The sequence below is a fragment of the Myotis nattereri genome (assembly GCF_964212035.1).
Source record: "Myotis nattereri genome assembly, chromosome: 11".
NCBI classification, from domain to species: Eukaryota; Metazoa; Chordata; class Mammalia; order Chiroptera; family Vespertilionidae; genus Myotis; species Myotis nattereri.
In genome coordinates, this window is record NC_138086.1 from 20418662 (window position 1) to 20437288 (window position 18627).

An 18627-nucleotide genomic window follows, 5' to 3' on the forward strand; every position below is an offset into this window, starting at 1 on the left:
CAGCTGGCAGCAGCTGAAGGGAGATGAAGCAGTTTACAGGAGCTTCTCTAATGCACAGGGCCCATTCTTTTTGCAGTAAGGAAGCAGGCTAGAGGAGGTCATGTGACTTGCCCAAAACTTCACAGCTAGAGGTAGGATTTGAACCCAAGTCTGTCTGACTCCCAGGATCTATGCTTTTCCTGCAAGCTCTTGGCCCGGTCAGTCCACCCAGGCCGAGGGGAGCTTGCCGAGGATAGAACAAGCTTCGTCCCCCGGGGAGCGCACAGTCTGGTTGGAGAGTGAAGACTTCTGGAAATGAAATAACTGCCCCTCCCAGGAAGTAATAATTGATGGTGAAGTGTTCGTGTGTCAGAGTGCTTCACTCTTCTAAGTGCTTAACTTATTTATAGTAGCTCTAACACCCTTTGAGGGAGATACTATTGCGGTTCCAGTGTTATAGTAAGCAGGCACAAAGAAGTTGAGTGGCTCTCCACACGACCTACAGATGGTGGGTAGTCTGGCTTCCGAGTCTGTGCTCCAAACCTCTGTGCTGTGTACTGTCCCCTGAATGCCAAAGGGAGGGCGAGCCCATAGGTGTCAGAGAGGGCTTCGCTCTAGCCAGGGCTCAGGGAAGCCTTCACAGGGCTAGTTCAGGGTCGCAAAGTCCTACCCACTCCACCAGCATTAAGAGCTAAAGGCAAGCCCTAGCCGATTTGGCTCAGTGGATAGAGTGTCAGCCTGCAGACTGAAGTTTCCCGGGTTCAATTCCGCTCAAGGGCACATGCCTGGGTTGCGGGCTTGATCCCCAATAGGGGGTGTGCAGAAGGCAGCCAATCAGTGATTCTCTCTCATCATTGATGTTTCTGTCTCCCTCTCCCTTCCTCTCTGATATCAATAAAAATATGTTTTTTTTAAAAAGAGCTAAAGGCAAGAGATGCTGGCACATGACTGGACCATCCGAGTGCACCGTGAGGCAGCATCACAGCATCCTTAAACACCTGGAGGTCAGGTCCGACCACCAGGCATCTAGGCTGCTCGCTTCTATCTTAACCAGACTTACCACCAAGGCACTTCCTCAGGGTGGTACCCCCCCTTCTCATTGTCCCTCGGGGCAGTCTTCTCCCCGCCACACCCCGCACCTCCTGCACCAGCTCTGTGTTTTCCTAGCTCTCAGCTTCAGCATAAGCATTGACGAGAAGACCCACCACCTGTCCCTTGCTGACATGCTATGTCCATGTATACACTTAACTCTGGTACCCTCAGGCCAGAGCCCACATATGTACACACCAAATGCCCACATGAATATGAAGCCCTCTGGCAGCCCATGGTCGTCACCCAAGGCCTGAGCTCCCGATGGTACGTGCCATTGTAGGGGCTGCCCAAGAACATAAAAAATGTGAGTCTCTAAATTGAATGGAGTAGAGCTTGTACAGCCATGGACCCAAATTTTTGGCTGTCAATATCAGAGAGAAATATAATGAAGGATGAACACATCTACCTGGGCGTGCCCTGCTTCACCCTCTGCTTGCTCCCCTGTAGCTCTCCCTGAGCTTGAGAAGAGTTAAGACTTTGATCTTCAGACTGAATTCCACGTGACTGTCCAGACTGGGGCATGTCCAGAAAGATAGGCACGAGTACAGGACTTGGCCAGAGAGGCCGGAAGCCAAGAGACTGGGAGCAGCAGGACCACTGCCCAGCCCCGTCTCTTCTCTGAGGCCAGCCCACCTATCCTGCGTGCCTTTGCTTGACTGAGGAAAGACCGTGGGTGTAGTAGCTGTAATGAAGGGGAAGCAGAGACTCAGGCGACAGCCTTATCTCCCTCCGTAACCCAAGTGGACTCAGTGGCACATAGTGCCCAAGGCTAGAGGTGTCTTTCTCTGCGGCCCACTGGGCCCAGGGACCTGTCAGGCCCAAGTTAGTGCATCGATTGCAGGGTGAGCGGCGCTGTCAGTGCTCGCCCGCCAGAGAGCCTGCTGCTCCGCGGCAGCATGGGCCCAGGTGTGGCTGCTAGTTGCTTGGCTCTCCCTCTGATGTGAGCCCTTGAGAGGCCAGCCTCTGGTTTGTGGCCTCAGAGAGAGAGGTGTGAATTTGGGGCTGCCACGTGGAGTGAGGTCTCGGTGTGGGCACCTTGTAGGAACAGAGGGAAGCTACCTGCCCGGTCGCCTCTGCCACCCATCTCTGCGGTTCTTGCACTCATTTCCAGCAATCCAACGCCAAGAGGAGTGAGGCGGGTGGCCATCAAGCTTCTGTCACAATCACCCTGGCTCACCACAAGCTACTCGAACAGCCATCCTCAGTATTAGGGAAAGGACACTTGGCTCCTAAAACAGTGGAAGGCAAGAGGTCAAACCTGGGAACTCTGTCAGCTTCGCTGCTTTTGGCTGGGCATCAGGAGGTATCTCATGAGCCCCCAAATACAAGGAGGGCAGTGGTTTAGTGGTGGAAGCCAGCATCCACACACACCGGACTCTACCTGTTATCCCATGACTTCCTAAACACAAGGCACACAGCCTCTCTTGTCTTCCTTCTGCCTCCCAAAATTCTTCTGGGACCTGCTGCTGCTTGGCCTTGGCATGTTCGATAAAGCTTGGCAAATTAAGAAGGATAAGAGATGGTTTTTCCATGTATTTTTTTTAAACAGAGTTGGCATATAATATTATATTAGTTTCAGGTATACACATAGTAATTCAACATTCATATAGCTTATGAAATGACCACAATAAGTCTGGTAACCATCTGTCATCGTACAAAGTTATTACTGTATTTTGTTATTGTTGTTAATCCTCACACAAGGATATTTTTTCCATTGATTTTTAGAGAGTGGAAGGCAGGGAGGGAAGGAGGAAGAGAGAAAGAGAAACATTGATGTGAGAGAGACACATCAATTGGTTGCCTCCCGCATGCACGAATCGAACCTACAGCCTCCCCTTGACCGGTAATTGAACCCACCCACCACTCTTCAGTGTATAGGCCAATGCTCTAACCATGTAGCAGCAACGGCCACAGCAAAGTTATTACAATATTATTGACTGTATTCTTTATGTTGTACATAACATCCCTGTGACTTATTTATTTTACAACTGGAAATTTGTGCCTTTGATTTCTCATTTTGCCCACCCCTGTTTTAGTCTGGCAGCCTCTTCCTCTGCCTTTGGTCCTCTTACCGTAGGGGTGCCCCGTGGCCTCGCAGCAGAGCTTCCTGGGGCTCCAGTGTCCTGGGCATTTGCAGGGTGGCAAAAGGCCCTTCAGGAAGCCCGTTACTCACCTCAATGAATTTAGATGCCTTACCAGCTGGTGAGCTCTTGCGGCACCTGTTTTTATCAAAGCACCATGTTGCCCACCTGCCCTTTTCCCCGACAAGTGCAGGTCCCCCAGTATGTTAATTGCCAGAATTAGACAGGAGGAACATATTTTGACATCTGCAGGTATTAGATGCTGGTTCTCCCCGCTTCAGCCCCTCAGCAGGGTGGTGCAGGTGCTGGGTAGTCCCACCCTGGCTCTGCCAGTGAGGTGCAAGGCCCCATGGTGTTGATCGTGGAGGGAGCTGGCATTACCTGGTGGGAAGCAAGGAGGGGGGGTGAGAGGTGTGACTGGAGGAAAGAGTGCTCCTGAAACAGGGCTATAGAAGAGGGAAGGAGGTGCTCTCAGCTCTGCCCTTACTAGCTGCACTTCCCTTCTCTGTGCCTCCTTTCCCCACCTACAGTATCAACTTGGGTTTGGATCTATACGTACAGCACCTTTTTCTGTAGCTCTGATAAACTCTGCACACCCTCTTCTGTACCACATCTCAATTTGGGGCACTGTTGAACTTGCATTTACCCTTGAAGAGTGAGTGACCTGTGGACCTCAAGCAGGAAGAGGGTGTCCAAGAATGGGAAAAGGCCAGGGTCCTTCCTCCTTGGCCCTGCCCCCTCTTTTCCTTCCACTGCCCTCTGCACATCCGTGCCATCTCGTCTCCTTCGTCTACTCCAAAGGAGTCATACCCGCTGCCATCTCTCCCTGCTGAGGCAGAACCCACCAGGCAGGCGGCTGCTCCCCCACTTTGCCCCTCCAACCCTCTGCCCTAGGCTGCTACCGCGGGCTCTGGCCCAGGCTTCAGAGAATTCTCAGGTGTTTAGACATTCATTTTATTGCTTAATCGAGCTTGAAGCCATTTAAATTAATACAAGTTTTTACATTTGGCAGCAAAGGCTTTTACAGTCCCCTTTAAGCAGGGGAAAAAAATCAAAGAAGGGCTATTTCCTGGGCCATTGCCTCCTTGAGGTGGGAGCAGATCCGCCACCACTATGGCCAAGACAGTGAGGCCACTGTCTCGCAGGAGCAGAGGCAGTTCTGGCTCTGGGGTCCTGGGTCTTACAGGGACGGGGGGCTTAAGAGGCCTGGCGCCTTGTGGGGATCTCTGGGGGTTCTGAAGCTCAGCGCCAGCACACAGTTCAAGATCTGGGCTTATGGCAATTGCTCCTCCTCGGGGGAGAACCTTCTGCTGGGGTTGGCCCGCAACTTTTCCTCGGTGTAGTGCACTTCCTGCCCACTTGTCCCATCCTTCCTGTCCTCGCCCGACTCTCATGCAGCCAGTTTTGTTTTTTTTTATCTTTGTTAAATTAAGCATTAATTCATTCAGCTCTTCCAGAAAGAACACAGGCTCCCCTCTCCCCAGGGATTGCCCTGCTCCCAGAGTCTGCCTCTCTTCCTAGCAGAGCTGGGGGAGGGAAGAGAAGAGTGGCATGTGCCGAGAGCTGACTGCTTCTGATCTCACTCCTGACCCCCAGCTACACACACACACACACACACACACACACACACACACACGCAGCTAACAGGGACTGACTGCCTTGCTTAAGCTAAGGAGGAGTTTACCCTATCAGCTCTCTGTCAAAGGAAGGGGAAAATTGAAGTTGCTTTGTCAGTGATGTATCTATCAAGGATGATTCTCGGGGGTGAGAGGCTAAAAAGCATAGAGCCAACTTACAGAACCGAAGCGAAGGGTTCTCAGAGGGCGGCAGAGCAGGGGCTCTCAGCACGTCCTTTCCCTCTCCTAGTTTCAGCCGCTCCTATCACGTGCAATGGACCTGGTGGCGGCCGCCCAGGGCCTGAGCACTGGGCCTCAGCGCCGCTCTCCCCCCTGCACACTCAGGGCCACCCCCTGCACACTGACTCCGTGCCCCCTTCCTCTGTGCCCCAGGTGGAGGTGGAGGTGGAGAGCATGGACAAGGCCGGCAACTTCATCGGCTGGCTGCACATCGACGGCGCCAACCTGTCCGTCTTGCTGGTGGAGCACGCACTCTCCAAGGTCCACTTCACGGCGGAGCGCAGCTCCTACTACAAGTCCCTGCTGTCTGCCGAGGAGGCCGCCAAGCAGAAGAAGGAGAAGGTATGGTGTGGGAGTGGGCGGTGGGAGGGGTGCCCCTTGGCCCTGGCTCATACTTTCTCTCACCACCATTAACACCATTGCCTTCCTACGACAGACAGAAGTGGTTCTGTCGTTCCCCAACTGAGTCACCCAGGTTGGTCTCAGACCCCATATCAGGAACCACATAAGAACCAAGAGCAAGGCGTCTCAGCCATAAGCCTGTTGCAGACCTGCTCTTGTGGGTCAGGGAGGTGACTTGGATCAATGTGAGAAACAACTGAGGGGAACCCCTGGAGCAGGAGATGGGCGTTGCTCCTGCTCCTTCCCCATTCCTAGCCCTTCCCACAGCCCACAGCCCACAGCCCAGTTCTCTTCACATTGCCCTGCAGGGAAGCCCATTTTGGAAGCAGCCCCAGGAGATGTATAAAGCTGTTAGGACAGCAGATTTACAGCCCATCAGTCTCTGCAGACAGTGCATAGAAGAGAGGGGGGTGAGGGCGGGAGGGGGTTGGAAAGCAGCTTTAGGAAACAAATGGACAATTAAGGAACCCAGTGGGTTTAGTGATGGGAGCTGGGCTTAGCACCACCTCCACCCCCCACCCCCAGCCCCAGCCCATTGCCACTAACTCACAGCCCAGCCCTGCTAATGGGATAAATCAGCCGGCCACCAATGTGTCAGAGCTTCCCTGAGCTTGAGGAGGATTTCATGGGACGGCCATGCTGAGCCATAAATTTGTTCCAAGAATAAACGTTGCCTTCCCCATGGGGCTACCATCTGGCTTGCAAGTCGCCTCCCAGAGCCAAGGCCCAGTCACCGGCCAAAAGGAATGGGGGGCTTAGGGGCCCCATAGACCCCTCATTCTCCTCCAGCCTGGAGCAGCCATCTCCTCAGTCAGTCTCTTCCTACCTTTCTTCCAAGAGCACACATCACTTCTCCCAGGGACTGGGCCTCGGGCCACCCTCCTGGATCTCTCTCTTTGCTTCCATCTCTGGAGATTGGGGGGGGGGGGGGGGGGGGGGCGGGCGGGGGTAGAATGTCGCCCAACAAGCTAGGACAAATGAAAGGGACTGTGCACACTTTGGGGGAGGGGGCCACCAGAAGGCCTCTAGGAGGTCTCCACCCTCCTCATCCCAGTTCCACCCACAGAAACCCTGTCTTCCTGGAGGGATGGGGAGCAGGCAGCCTCCGCTCCTACAGCCAAGTGCTCCCTCTTGGGTTTCCCGTTTATGACAGCTCAGCCTAAGGCTGCCACCCCCGTGTCCTCTGCCTGCTGCAGGGAATGGAGGGGATTGGTGCTGGGCTTGTGTACAAAGGGCTGAACCTTCACTGAAGAGTTAGCAACTGGGGGGTCAGCATGGCAAGCACCAGCCTCTGGGGCCCAGATTCTGAAAGCGTCTTTGCTCCCCTGCTACTCAGCACAGGGGCCTAGGAGCTACCTCTTCCGATCTAGGCAGCCCGCTAAGTGTAGAGGCCCCAGAGGGACCCAGGAGAGGACAGAGCAGGGACTCTGGCCTGAGATGGAGAGGTGGGTCCCTTGCCAGGCGCATCGCTATGCACTACACATGGATTTGCCTGAAAGAGCCCGTCATCTTGGCACTGGTGCCACAGGATGATGCTGAGGAGTAATTACCAGTGATTCATTACTTACGCAGGCTGCATGTTTTTATTCTGTCTAATTAAAATGCAGTGCACCACTCTCAGAGCGGGGCCTGCCTTCCTCCTGGGCCCTTCTCCTGCTCATCTCTTTCTCTTCAAGACTCCTGGGAACCTAGCGGGGCTTGCCTCTCCCTGGCGGCTGGTTCCCAGGAGCAGCGTGGGCAGAGCTTTGCAGCAGCCTTCAGGGTTGGCAGGGCTCAGATGCCTGCGTATCTGAGGTGTCCCCAGGATCCCCAGTCTTCTCCACTTGTGACCCCATCGTGGCTGCCTTGGCTGTTGAGAGACAGGCACCTGGGGTTCAGAGATCATGGTGGTAGCTGTGAGCTAACTAAGGAAAGGAAGTACTGAAAGGTTGTGTGAGACCAGGAGCATGCGGAAGTCTTCAGCGAGTGTGTTATGTGTGTGTGCATTGTGAGTAGGTCTGTCTGGCTGCTGCTTTCCCAGCCACAAGAACTTAGCTGCCTCCCTGCCAGGCCTCATTCCTCCTCCGTGTGCACTTCGGACTTCTCTCCTAATAAGGAGGCTGGCCCGGCCTCCCCTTCCTCTGCAGGAGGCTGATGCAGGATTTCCTCCTCCTTCTCCAGGGATTCTGGGCAGGTCTGAGGACCAAGGAGGGAGCCGCCAATGGCAGCTGCATAGACTGCTCCCTTTCTCCCACCACTTGTGCCCTGACAGGACCCTGGACAGGGTTGTTTGGCCATTAATTGACTTTTATTAAGCTTTGCTTCCCTACCGAGGGCTTGAAGGCCCCCACCACCCTGGCCCCGTGCCAGCTCCCCAGCCTCCTAAGCAGCAATACTCAGTAGGATTTAGAAAGGAAAGGCTCCAGCCAGTGGCACGTCAGTCCACATTGCCCTTCTCCTGCGGCGAAGAGGACCTGGGGCTCCCAGGGGAAGAAGTGCGGGGAGGGGGCCCAGGAGCAGTGAGGACAGGAGGAGAGACAGCCTCTGCTCCCGGGCTGGCCTTGCCTGTGCCTGGCCAAGGGGGCTGCTTCCCTAGGGCGCCACAGCCACAGGACAATTAGGAGCCCCAGAATGTAGAGGGGACTTAAGCAGGACGGAACTGGTACGACACAGCAGATGAGGAAGGAGGGAGGTGCTGCTCTTGCCCCTTTTCCATCTGGGTCTGTAGCCAGGGCCCTGGAGGAGTCGCAGAGGGGCCCTGTCTCAGGACAGCTCCATCCTGGCCTCAACCGTAGCATGAGGGGGCCTCTCCACATCCCGGGCCCTGCTGCCCAGGCCTGACCCCGGCTTGTCTCTACCAAAGGCCAAGAGCATTCACAGCTCCCAGACCTTCATCTTGGCCCTGAGGTCCCTCCCCAGCTCTTCCTTCTGCTACAAACCTGGGGCAGAGCCTTACGGCACTGACTGTATCTGTGTGCACAGTTACTGTTCCTGCCGGAAGGGGTCTTTGGGTTTTTCTTGTCAGGGATCTGAGCTATCAGAGGGCTCGGGGTGGTTGTGGGAAAATGGCACATGTCTGGCAGGTGTCTCGCCACTGTGTCTGCCCCCCCCCCCACCCCGCCCCAGTTCTACAGAAGGGCAACATAAGACAAAATGGGCAAAATGAACCCATGTTTAAGGGTGGGGACATGGGCAGCCAAGCCTGTCCCAGCTGACTGACTCCTTCCCACCAAGAAGCTTCCCTCCCGGCCAGGCTGCATTTACCAGCCTGCCGAGGGCCACTGGCAGCCAAGCCCCAGGGAATGGCTGGTTACCTCCATTCCCCACGGGAAAGAGGGAACCTTCAGGGCTCTACTATTCAGAGGGCGAACCCAGCCTCACTTAGAAGTGGGGTTCCTCTAGCTGAGGTGCAACTCTCCCTCTTCTATCCTTTGGCAACTGCATGCTGCTAGTGTCTTCTCACCTCCCGAGGCAGCATGTGCACCCCACTGCTCCCTTCCTATGGCCCAATGAGCTGGGACCTGTCATAGGACCAGTGGCCCCTTTATTGCCCTCCATGTGGGAGCAAGGGGGCTGAGAGCCATCCTCAGGCTTTTGTTTGTATCACCATGCCCGCCAGCTGCTGCCCCCTGAGCCTGCCCTCCAGCTGCTGCCACGAGCCTATAGGAAGAAACTCTCCCCGGAGGAAACCTGATGCTGTCGCCTAAGGCTCTTTGACTTGAGTCATTAGCAGTTTCTGCTCTCACCTTGTCAGTCTGTTCCCAATTCATCAACTCTCCTGTGGAACCTCCTTCCCCCACAGCGGAGAAAGCAGGGTGGCGTTCGGGTGGGAGCCCAGAACTTCTCCCAGGCTCGGGCCCACTCCAAGCCCATCTTGTCTCTCTGAGGCAGTGAGAGCCCCATGATGCTCAGAGCTGCGGGGATCTCAGGGGAGCCTGGAGGCCGATAGGCGTGGCTGGCTAAGCAGTCACTTCCCTGAGAGGGGGCAGAAGGGAAGGCTCAGCCTCGGCAAGCTGCAGGCCTCGGAACCGGAAGGAATAGGGGCTTTGTTGTCGTTGTCGTCGTCCCTCTCACCCCCCAACCCCCTCACTGAGAACCCAAGGCTCTCAGTGTCTGAGCCTCAGCAGGACGCAGCCCCTGGAACGGGAGGAATTGGGGCTGCTCCCCCTCCCCCGAGTGCTCTCAGTGGTCCGAGCCAAGGCCTCTGATTGGAGAGACTCTTTCATAGGAAAGTGCAGAGACCCCTTTCATAGGGCAGGGTGCCTGGACAGGTTAGGCCCCGAGTCCCGGACCTGGCTGAGTAGTTCTGCTCCCTCCTCTCCGGTGGTGGCCAGGCCTGGGCCAGTGAGCAGAGGTGTCTCGGTGCTTATGGTGAGGGAGGTGGCCGAGCTGGTAGGACAGGTGTTGGAGGAAAGTGAGAGGGGTCGGGAGCTGTTTGGGGTAGAGCCCAGCCCTGGACCAGGGGCCCATGAGCTCAACCTCAGAAGGTGGAGGGCACTCTCTGTATGGGAGGCAGAGGTTTGGACTGGACGCAAGGGACGTCTCTCCCGTCTCCCTCAGCCACTCCCTGGTGAGACATGGGATTTGGGTACAGACTTCTCGTGGTTTCTGTCCGACGAAATGAAGAATAAATTCATGGACTAACAGATTTCTTCAATAAAAATGTAGACCGGGGGTCCTCAAACTTTTTAAACAGGGGGCCAGTTCACTGTCCCTCAGACCGTTGGAGGGCCGGACTATAGTTTAAAAAAAAAACTATGAACAAATTCCTATGCACACTGCACATATCATATTTTGAAGTAAAAAAACAAAACGGGAACAAATACAATATTTGCATTTGCATGTGGCCCACGGGCCGTAGTTTGAGGACCCCTGATGTAGACGTTTATTGGAAGTATATACAGACTCCATCTGGGCAGAGGTGTCTCCTGGGCAGGGGCCCGAAGTGGGAAAAGCCTGCTCTCTCTCTCTAATGGGAAAATCCCTGCTGGTGTCCCTTTGTCTCGGGCTTATGTATGCTGCAGTTCTTTGTTTGAGCCGGGCCCTTTCTAATGGGGCCTTTCATTGGTTTAGGACCCCCATGCTCTCCTCACTGGTTATTTTGTTACATATATCAGTTTCAAAGGCCAAAGTCCATGTGGTGAGGCCTCTTTCTCTCCCCCTTATCTTGCAACATTCCTCCATTCTCTGAAAATGTGTTTCCTTCTTTCATCATCCTGTGACTTTTTTTTTATCCTCTGTGAATGTATGTGTGTCCCCTACCCCCCCTCACCCCCCTCCCCACCCGTTATCCTGTGGCCTTTTTCTATCCTTGGTACAAGTAAGATAAGCACTTCGGTGTCTCCAAACTGCTCAGGTCAGGGCTGCTTTTGATCTACCTTATAATTGCTTTAATTGCTCAGGCCAGAGACACCTCTGTCCTTCACATATGCACTCCTCCCCCGTGGGCCCTCATTATCCCCTCAACCTGCCTCATTTTGTCCTTAGAATTCCTTTCACTGGCAGCCACTCCTTCCCCCACCCTGGGCTTGGATGGTTCCTGTTGCTCATGCCAGGCCTCTAGTGGGAGGACACGCACTTGTGCCACATGAAAGGCTGGAGCCTGGCCTCAGTGGCTGTGACCCAAGGGGCTCAGTAAGTCCGGCGTTCCTGTCCTCGGCTGCTTCCTGGTGCCACCCAGGAATCCGCATGTCAGCGGGTGGTCGCGTGTCAGACTGCCTCACCTTCCCAGGGAAGCAAAGGAGACTCAGAGAAGGCCCCTCTGACCAAAGTTAGACGACACAATGAAGGCCACTGCTCAGTGCTGCCTGCTGTCTCCAGAGTCCCGGTCAAAGCCAAAAGCCTCCGGAAGCGCCCTGAGCCAGCCTACCTGTGTTCAAGTCCTGGTTCTGCTCCTTACAAGCCCGTGTGCCTCAGTTTCCTCTGTAAAGCGGGTCCTCAAAGGGTGGTTGTGAGGATTAAATGAGTTCATACTTGGAGAGGAGAACGTTTAGAATGGCTCCTGGCACCTAGGAAGCATGTAAGTTTGGGGCTAGTTCTTTTATCACCCCTGCTCCTGTGTGTTTGCCTGTGGGGCGCGTGTGGTCCAGGCCCCACAGTCCCTCACCGCCTTCCCCCTGCTCAGCTGGAAGGCCACCTCCCTTCCCTGCACTGGCAAGATAGCCTCCTGGCCGTGGGATTGGACCTGACGCACTGTCACGTAGCATCAGCATCTGAGCTGCTGCTTCCCTGACAGCTCAGGGCTGGGAAGGAAGGGAAGAGGACGGTGGAGGGAGTGGTCCCACTTCTGAGCTGGGGTCAGAGCGACCTGCTTGAGATGAGGACAGAGAAGCTGCTGAGAAGGGGCGTTCTTGCACAGGGACGAGCCCTCCCCTCCCCGGCCCAGGGCTGTCACTTGCAGAGCCTCAGGAGTGCCAGTGGCCCTGTGACAGTCAGAGTGACCCTGCAGAGTGGTATGGGGGAGGGGGGGGCCAGAACCACCCCAGGGCCGAGGTCCTGCTGGCAGGCATGAGAATCGCCGGAGCCCTCACTGTGTTACTTTCTCGGGACCTTTAGAACACCCTACTTCGGTAGGCATGCCGTGGGACCCAGGCACCTGCATTTTTAATAAGCTCCCCAGTTGCTCCGATGCCTGCCAGAAGTTGAGAGCCACTGGATCAGAAGCACTTAAGAGCACTCGTCCCCACACCTCCCAGAAGTAGGAGGGTCCCAGGGGCCAGCCCAGGGCCACGTGAGTGCCTGTGGTGACTCCCACATTCACTCACCCTGGGTGACCCACTTGCCTCAAAGTCCCGTTCCTGGTATCCTTTCTGACTTCACTTCTTCCTCCCCTCCTCCCCTCTGCTGGCCACACGCAGGTCTGGGCACACTACGTGGAGCAGCCTGTGGACGAGGTGCCACCCGTGCCGGAGGAGAAGGAGCGCTCAGCCGCCTATAAGCCAGTGTTTGTGACCGAGATCACTGATGACCTGCACTTCTACGTGCAGGATGTGGAGACAGGTGAGTGCTCAGGCCCAGCCCAGGCAGCGCTGCCTCCTCCAGCCGCCCCCAGGGCCCTCCCCTACTGCCCAGCCACCAGGCCCCAGCACTGCTCATTGCGTGACCTGCAAGTGCGCCCTGGCGTGGGCAGGCTGAGCAGGTCCTCTGAGGACTGGTGAGGTAACCAGTTTTGTTTGGGTGGTGCTCTGAGACTCTTAGGTAATTGTTTTGCTCCAGGCACCCCTGGCTGAGCTGGGCATGAGGATTTGTAGCCCTCAAAGCCTATCAGGAAGCAGTGCACAGATTGTCTCTATGGTCAGGAAGCAAGAACTGGCATCTCTCAGCCCTCTCCCCGTCAGCTTCCTGGGAAGGCAGGTGGAGGAGGGGAGTGTGGGCTTGTCTCTGCTGGGGTTTCTCTAGAGGTAACCACAGCCCTGAATGGTAGCCATTTGCCATGGAAACAGGAGGCACACCAGGGGAAGTCCTCCCCAGGTGGTCTTTCTAAAGGACTCTCCCCATCCTCCATCCTCCTCCTTCCTGCCCTCCAGTGCTGTGCCCTGTGGCCAGGGTCCCCGAGGCAGAAACCTCAGCCCAGCCTCCCACCTCCACTCCCTGTAACCTGCCCTCCCTCTCATTGCCAGCCAGGGCAGAGGAAAGGGCTCTCAGAGCCGCCTCTAGGGCCCAGGAGCCTGATCCTTGCAAGGCCAAGAGGACCGAAGATGTCACTGGCACTCAGGGCGGCCCCTGGGTGACAGGATGCAGCTCTGCTCGCCCCCTCGGCCCACCCAGGCCCACTCCAGATCACCAGCAGCTTCGTCTCAGCCACTTCCTCGCTAATGATATTTCCCAGGCAGCTGCTTTTGTGCTAATGTCATTTTGACAGTTTCGAGTCCTGTACCTGAGCTATACTTGGGAGAGGCAAGGATGGAGCTGATGAGCCTTCAGGATCAAGTTCTCTTTTCTGGTTGCTCATTCTCACCAGAGGATATTTTTTCCCATTGGTTTTTAGAGAGAGAGAGAAACATCTATGTGACAGCAACAACACCGATGATTGGTTGCCTCCCAACCGGGCAGGGGTTGAACCTGCAATCTGGGCATGTGCCCTTGACCGGAAATCGAACTCGAAACCCTTTGGTTCATGGGCCGACACTCTAACCATTGAGCATACTGGCCGGGCTAGATCAGGTTCTCTGAGGTCAGCTGCCATCCTGGTGGAAGCTGGACCAGCCATTGCCTTGGGAATGAAGCCACGAGAGACGCAGCCTCCGGGTCTGCTTGTGCTGGAAGGAGTCTTACAGGGTGGTGTTCCTGAGCGCAGACACCAGCTAGATCCCCCCCAGCATACACAGCTCCCAGAGGGGCTCCGCCCACCTCCGGTCCTGCTGGGGAGGACTCCCCTTGAATAAGAACAGGACCCTAAAGTCTCCCAGGGACAGAGCTTGAGGGTTCAAGGCCTTTGACCCATCGGCCTCTAATCTCAGAGGCTTCATGTACCAGCCGGTACCCCGCCCGCCCACTGTCTCTCTCAGCCCTAGGGAGCCGTGACGCTGCAGCGAGCAGTAGCCAAGGCAGAAAATAAAGACAGAGAATGAAGGAGGAAACCGCGTCTTTTTAGAACATTGGAGAAGGGAGTGAGTGCTTCATGGCACATTGTTTGGAGAGTCGCGGTGGGCTCCAGAGAAAACCCTGTCCCCCAGTGGCTCCATGAAATCCAGGAAAATAAGCCTCAGCACACACAGCCCCTCTTCTGCAACTTGTCACCCCCTCTTGGGGATGTCCTCTCTCCCTTCTCCTAATTAGACCCTGCCTTGGGGAAGCAGCGGGTGAAATGATGAAAGCGTTTCCATTAGCTATAAATGACCAACCAGGTGTCTGTGTAAGCACCTCCCAGAGGGCTTTGCCTGTTTGAGGAGGCAAAGCCTGCTTTCTGTTGCCTTGGAGCAAAAAAATAAAAATAAACCAAGTATAGGAGGAACTTGTCTTCTATAGAGGCTTCTCCTCAGTCCCTGAAATTTTACTGTCTGGGCAAGGAACATTATCTCAGGAGAATGGTCGTGTTTACCGCTGGGTGGGGGAAGGGCACTGCATCCTAAAGCCCCTGTTCTGAAGCACTGGGGCAGTGGCCTGTGCAGAGGCCCGAGAGTGGACAGACCTCCCATGTGCATGTGCAGAGGTCACCCTCAATGCAGCCGAGTTAGCAAGCGCCCTGCACGTCAGGGCTTCTCCTGGGCCTTGCAAGAGTGACAACCAGGGGAGCTGTGGTCTGTGCCCTGAAGGAGCTCGCCGTATGGCAGGAACATACACTCAGACGAGGAACTTGTAAGGCCAACCAACAAGGGTACCAGCAGCCGACACGTGTTAGGCATCTGTTATAGTGAGTGGCGCCTTGGGCCCTGAAGGTGAAAAGAGGAATTCACAGGCACCCCGCACCTTGACCTCGGAGAGCAAAGCAGGCACAACTGGTCTAATGCAGACCTAGGGTCAGGGCCAGGAGGGATGTGAGGGAGAAGCCACTGGGGACTGATGCTGGCTTAGCAAGTGGGAGGCAGAAAGAAGGAGCCGGAAGGGAACTTGAGAAGATCCTGGGTGTTGCTAAACCTAGAAAACAAAAAGACAGGCAAGCAACAGAGCCCCAAGGTCAGAGTGTTCAGGAAAGACAAGCAGGGAAGGAGAGCTTCCCCCACCCCCGGTCCGGCTGAGGAGGGCACTGAACTGGGATGGGAGGGAAGAATCCTAACCTGACAGCACTGGGAGTTCAGTTCAGCATGTGTCTTGCACAGTGACTGGTCAGAGTGGACAAGTTTGAGACACTGAGGCTGCACCGTGTCTCAGAATTGCTCTCCATCTTTTATACTCAGACTCCCAGGCCTTTCCGTGTCCGGGGTTGTATGGGGCTTATCCTTTATCTCCACGTTAGCTTATAGGAGACATTGCAGAGAGTGGCTGCTGTCAGTCACCACCTCTGTGGCCCAAGCCAGGGCCAGCTCTTGTAGGAATGGGCAGCAGGCTGGCCAGCTCCCACCCTAGAGAAGGCTGGTTGGCCTTGGCCTTGATCCACGTCCACTCACATTCTCCACCTCCTTCCCCAAAGCCCAGGAGTGTTCCCACGGGCTCCATAGTCAGCAAGTCACCGTCCTGCCTTTGAGGACAAACAGCATGAAACCTCTTGAGCAGAGAGCAGGGAGGACCTCCCTGGGGGATGGGGGCGAGTCAGTGCTGCAGACGCTCTACAGAATTCCTCACCCACCCACGCCCAGGCTCATCTGCCTCCCCAGCCAGAATGAGCCTCCAAAGAACCTGGCACCCTGGTCTCACTCTTTTCCTCCCCATCAGGCACCCAGCTGGAGAAGCTAATGGAGAACATGCGAAATGACATCGCCAGCCACCCTCCTGTCGAGGGCTCCTACGCCCCGCGCCGGGGAGAATTCTGCATTGCCAAATTTGTGGATGGAGAATGGTAAGCCACTGGGGCCCAAGCAGTGCAGCAGGAGCCGGGGCCAGTCTGTCCTCAGGCCACCGGCTAGACCAGGCATTTGCCTCTGCAGCCTGGTGTCCACCGGGGTGTTGTTGACCTTGGCCGCCTCCCCAGGGTAGCCCTCTATATTGCCTAAAGCCCATGTGGGCCTTGATTCTCCCGCAGTCCAGCCAGCCTCCAGACTACAGAAGTGTGCTCCTCCTCTCTCCCCTCACTCTGCTGGGGGAGTCCTGGCTGTTTGGGTCTCTCGAACACACCCGTCACCCCACTCAGGAAAAATGATGTCTCAGTGAGCCCAGGCCAGCCACCCCGCCTCCACCCCAACTGTCTGGGACATGAGCAGCAGCAGCCTTGCCCACAGGCAGCAAGGTCACTTACGTCTGGTCCACCGAGGGCAGGGCCCATGGCCCTCCCAGGGTGACGAAGTGACTTGGATGTGTTCCCGCTGCGGCCTCCCAGACACTTCTGCCGGCTAATTACAGCTGCTGTTTAGTGTGCCGAGCTTCAGCAGCAGACATCAATCTAGTCATTAGTCTTGTTGCTTTATGCCCCAAGGACACATTAATCTGCTTCACATGCTGCCCTCTCCCTCCCTCTGCTCCCAGCTATGCTCTGATTCCATTAAATGGTGACCACAGTGCCCCCATGGAGTCTGAGGCCTGTCCTCTGTGACACCCACGGGTGTGCTCTCCGACTCCTGGACAGGGAAGTGCTATGCCCGCTCCCCTGCCATCACTGAGGCTCCAAGGAGATTGACTCCTCGGGGCTGTCCCTTGAGCTCTGCCCATGATGCCATTGCAGGTACCGGGCCCGAGTCGAGAAAGTCGAGTCTCCTGCCAAAGTGCACGTCTTCTACATTGACTACGGCAACGTGAGTGGGGGGCCGGGAGCTGGACAAGAGGGGGGCTCCAAGTGGCTGCCAGGGCCATTCAACACAGTAGCCCCTAGGTCAGGGCCATCTACTGTTTGTGTGACAGGCCATGACCCCTGAGTGACCAGGCAAAACTGGCATCTCTGGCAGAGGCCTGTGTGCACCCATAGGTCTCTGAGTGCCCAGCCATGCCCACGCTTCCTCTTCTGCCCTGCCTCCGAAGAGAGGGCCCAGGAAGGCCCTCCACACTCAGTTCCTGGTCCGCATGCTCAACATGGTGCTTGTCCCCATCTGCTAACGTCCAGCACATCCCCACACCGAGGTTTGCTGGGAGGGACACTCCTGAGGTGGCAGAGTGCCTGGGAGAGCGCTGTCGCTCAGGGTGTGTGGTTCCTGAGCTGTGGCTGTGGCTGCCCACTTTCCAGAAGGACTAGAGTTGAGGGTCAGTTAGCAGAAAGCCCAGAACTGGGCCATACACCCAATTTACTACCTGGGAATCCACCAGAGGAGAGGTCCTCCCAGGCTTGGCCAGCACCATGGGCAGCCAGGACGCTGCCGGACCCTCATATTGGTGAGCTCTCCCAGCCGGAGCGCCCCTGGTGTGGAAGAGGGAAGGCATTGGAAAGAAAGAAAAACTGCGACTAGAGTCCAGTTATCAAATTACATTAGTGGGAACCAACAAGTGTGCCCACACCAGGCCCAGGTTAACAGCATGTGAGCCACAGCTGCCCACTGCAGGTGCCAGCAGGCCATGCTCTCCCAAGACCTCACTGCAGTGGCTCAGCGGGCAGTCCCTCCACTAGAGCCGTGGGCTAGCAGACAGTCCCTCCATCAAAGCGCCCAGAGGCCTGGCCACAGGAGTTGTCTTTTCGGAACAAGGGGTCATCAAGTGTGTGATGCTATTGGCCTGGTGTGCCCTCTGCAGAGAGAGATCCTGCCGTCCACCCGCCTGGGTGCCCTGCCGCCTGCCTTCAGCACTCGTGTGCTGCCAGCTCAAGCCACGGAGTATGCCTTCGCCTTCATCCAGGTGCCCCAAGATGTGAGTCGATGCATCTTCTCTCCTTCTGAAAGGGACTGTCCAGTGACACTCAGTCACCCCTGCGGCCCTTACAGGCTGACAGGAGCGGGAACAATGGGTGGTCTCTTAGTAACAGGACTCAAAACATGGGAGTGACTGAGCAAGTTGAGGGAAGGTGCCAGAGGTGTTGGCATCAGAGCACTTGAGCTAGTCCGTAGGAATGGGTAGGCACATGGCCAGGTGCACAGGGGCAAAGACTAGTCCACCACAGCCGGGCCCTCAGGGCTTGCGGTCAATGTCAGGAAATGAAAAGGGAAAAGCAGGTCAGGGCCTGGGGATCAAGTTTATTCTGTGTATTATGGGCAGGAGGGGTGTGGCAGGATTGTCAGCAGAAGTGTGATATGGTCAGGTCTGGTTTTGAAAGTTTCTTCCCTGTTGAAAGAACAGGGAAGGAGACTGGAAGGAGTTGTTGGGACACAACTGCATTGAAAATCCAGGCAAGGGACAACGGTGACCAAACCAGGGCCGTGCGAGTGGGGCTGGGGAGAAAGGCCAGGTCTCCGAGCACCGTCAGAGCAGGTGGGGCGCGGGAGGGGCAGAGGCTAAGATGGGTTTTACATGTGGGTCTGTTGCTGCTGGCCAAGATAAGGGAGGGGAGAGGGGCAAATAGAGGCTGTGGGAGCTCCAGGCGGCCGAGTGTTCAGTGTGGAAATGGACAGCGAGATGAGCCTCAGTCGAGGATTTGAGTTTAAACCTGGGGGTATACAGCGTGGTCTGTAGACATGGGATGGGAGGGGACAGCCTGCGTCCCCACAGCCTAAGGACGAGCCTGAGGTGGCTGTGCCCCCTGAGAGGAAGACTGTGCTCAGGGCTGCAGGCGCACCACTCCAGCTGCA

At 56.0% G+C, this 18627-nt stretch overlaps 1 protein-coding gene across 1 annotated transcript in view; it reads left to right on the forward strand.

The window, feature by feature from the left end:
- SND1 (staphylococcal nuclease and tudor domain containing 1) overlaps nucleotides 1-18627 on the forward strand; it is a 453621-nt gene that overhangs the window by 430820 nt on the left and 4174 nt on the right. Inside the window, exons 17-21 of the mRNA XM_081102419.1 lie at nucleotides 5162-5350; nucleotides 12247-12388; nucleotides 15701-15824; nucleotides 16644-16713; nucleotides 17639-17752. Of these exons, the coding sequence (XP_080958545.1) occupies nucleotides 5162-5350; nucleotides 12247-12388; nucleotides 15701-15824; nucleotides 16644-16713; nucleotides 17639-17752 (639 nt within the window). The remainder of the gene's footprint in view (nucleotides 1-5161; nucleotides 5351-12246; nucleotides 12389-15700; nucleotides 15825-16643; nucleotides 16714-17638; nucleotides 17753-18627) is intronic.